Here is a 1636-nt window from a genome sequence, read left to right as displayed (position 1 = left end):
GGGGGGGGGTGGGATTGGCACGGGGCCAGGTTTGGGGGTAATGGGGTCCCGAGGCAGGGAGCCAGTGGGAGAAGCGATGCTGTCCTGTTCATGCAACCCCTTCCCTCCTCCAGGCGTGTCTACAAGGAGCACCTGGGCCTGTCGCAGAAGGTGGCCATTGGGTACCAGGCCCACGCAGACACAGCCACCAAGAGTGGCTCCCTGACCAAGACCAAGTTTGTGGTGTGACCGCGGGGGGAGCAGGGCACTGTCCATGGGGTCCCCTTGTCCAGTCCCACAATGAATAGCTGCAGCTGAGTATGGCCCGTGTGTTCAGGGCTGGGCTGGGGCTCTGGCACCTTGGGGTGGCTCTTGTGTGTTGGGGGGGAGTCTCCTTGGAGGGCGATGATGCATTGCTGTATCCTGTACCCAGCTGCTGGGTGAGTGGGGCTGGGAGCACAGAGCTGGCATTGCCCAGGCATCACTGGGTCTCAAGCCACTGCCTCCGTCCCCTGCTTCCCCCAGTGCCTGGGACCAGTGTCCATCTCCCTGGGGCTGTAGGGGCATCCCTCTGCTCTGGGGGACCCTGGATATTCCGCAGGAGGATGCTGGCCTCTGCCTTCCCCTGGCCGAGGCATGAGCACAGCTCGCTGGCCTGCGAGCCTGGGTGTGGGGGTGGTATCAGAGCTCAGCTCCTTTGGGTCGCTGCAGCCTGGGGGGCTGATCCTCATCTCTCTCAGGTCCCTGCACATCAGTAGGACACGGGTCTGCCTTCTTGGGAGGACCAGCTTCCTAGCTGAGGGCTGCCTATCATCCTTGCAGGGCTGGTGCTGGGGCTGCAGCACAGCATTGTCCCCACACTGCCCATCTTGGGCTGTGTTTACTCACATCCCCTCCCACGGGCACCTGCAGCACAGGTGGTATGGAGCTCATTGGCTTCCTGAGGGTTTATTGGTGACAGACCTGCAGGTTCGCAGCTCTCGTCTGTTGAGCCCTGGAAGCTTGCTGGCTCCTCTTTTCCATGGCCTGTGTCCTCTGCTGTCCCTCCTGGATGAAGAGAGGCCCCCTTACTCCTCCTCCCACTCAGCTCCAGCACACGTTCTGTCCATTAATCTTTTATTTGTGTACCGATTACTTCAGTTGTTGGGTCTGTGCTTGCCCTCTGCCTGTTCAGGCCCTTGAGCTGGAGCTGCCTGCTCACCTCCTGGCTGTGCTGCCAGCACTCCATGCCTCACTGCAGCTCTGCTCGACGAGCAGCCTCCTTCATCCACTCCAGCTCAGCCCAGGGTTGTGCCCTGTCAGGGCAGCACAACTGGTCCATCCATGACTCCTTGTGAGCCCAGAGCTGGGGCCGCTGCTGTGTGGTGCCTGCCACCTGCGTCGGTGCTGCCCGGCCCGCAGCTGGGGCTCACCCAGAGCTGGCGCTGCAGAAAGACAGTCTTGACTAGTCTCTGCTACTGGTGTTGGCTGGGGCATGCCCAGCCGCAGCTCTGCAGGCAGGTGGTGTGGCTCTGGCACCCTGGGCCACCGGGTGCCCGTGGTGCAGCCCCGCGGGGTTTGCTGGAGCGTGCTGAGCCCTGCCCTGCTTTGGGACGCTGCACAGAGCTGTGTCCCCGGGACTCAGCTGCCCTTAGAACCGCAGAATCGTTCAGATGGA

The 1636-nt window shown here is 62.5% G+C and overlaps 1 protein-coding gene across 1 annotated transcript in view; it reads left to right on the top strand.

The window, feature by feature from the left end:
• The window catches only part of LOC104498216 (eukaryotic translation initiation factor 4E-1A-like), a 1661-nt gene extending 1433 nt beyond the window's left edge, over positions 1–228 (top strand). The window contains exon 5 of the mRNA XM_010141569.1: positions 58–228. Within this exon, the coding sequence (XP_010139871.1) occupies positions 58–228 (171 nt within the window). The remainder of the gene's footprint in view (positions 1–57) is intronic.
• Positions 229–1636: the final 1408 nt, after the last annotated feature.

Source organism: Buceros rhinoceros, unplaced genomic scaffold (genome assembly GCF_000710305.1).
Source record: "Buceros rhinoceros silvestris isolate BGI_N320 unplaced genomic scaffold, ASM71030v1 scaffold20498, whole genome shotgun sequence".
NCBI classification, from domain to species: domain Eukaryota; kingdom Metazoa; phylum Chordata; class Aves; order Bucerotiformes; family Bucerotidae; genus Buceros; species Buceros rhinoceros.
The sequence above is the reverse complement of the archived record's forward strand: the minus strand, read 5'-3'. Positions and strand labels throughout refer to the sequence as shown.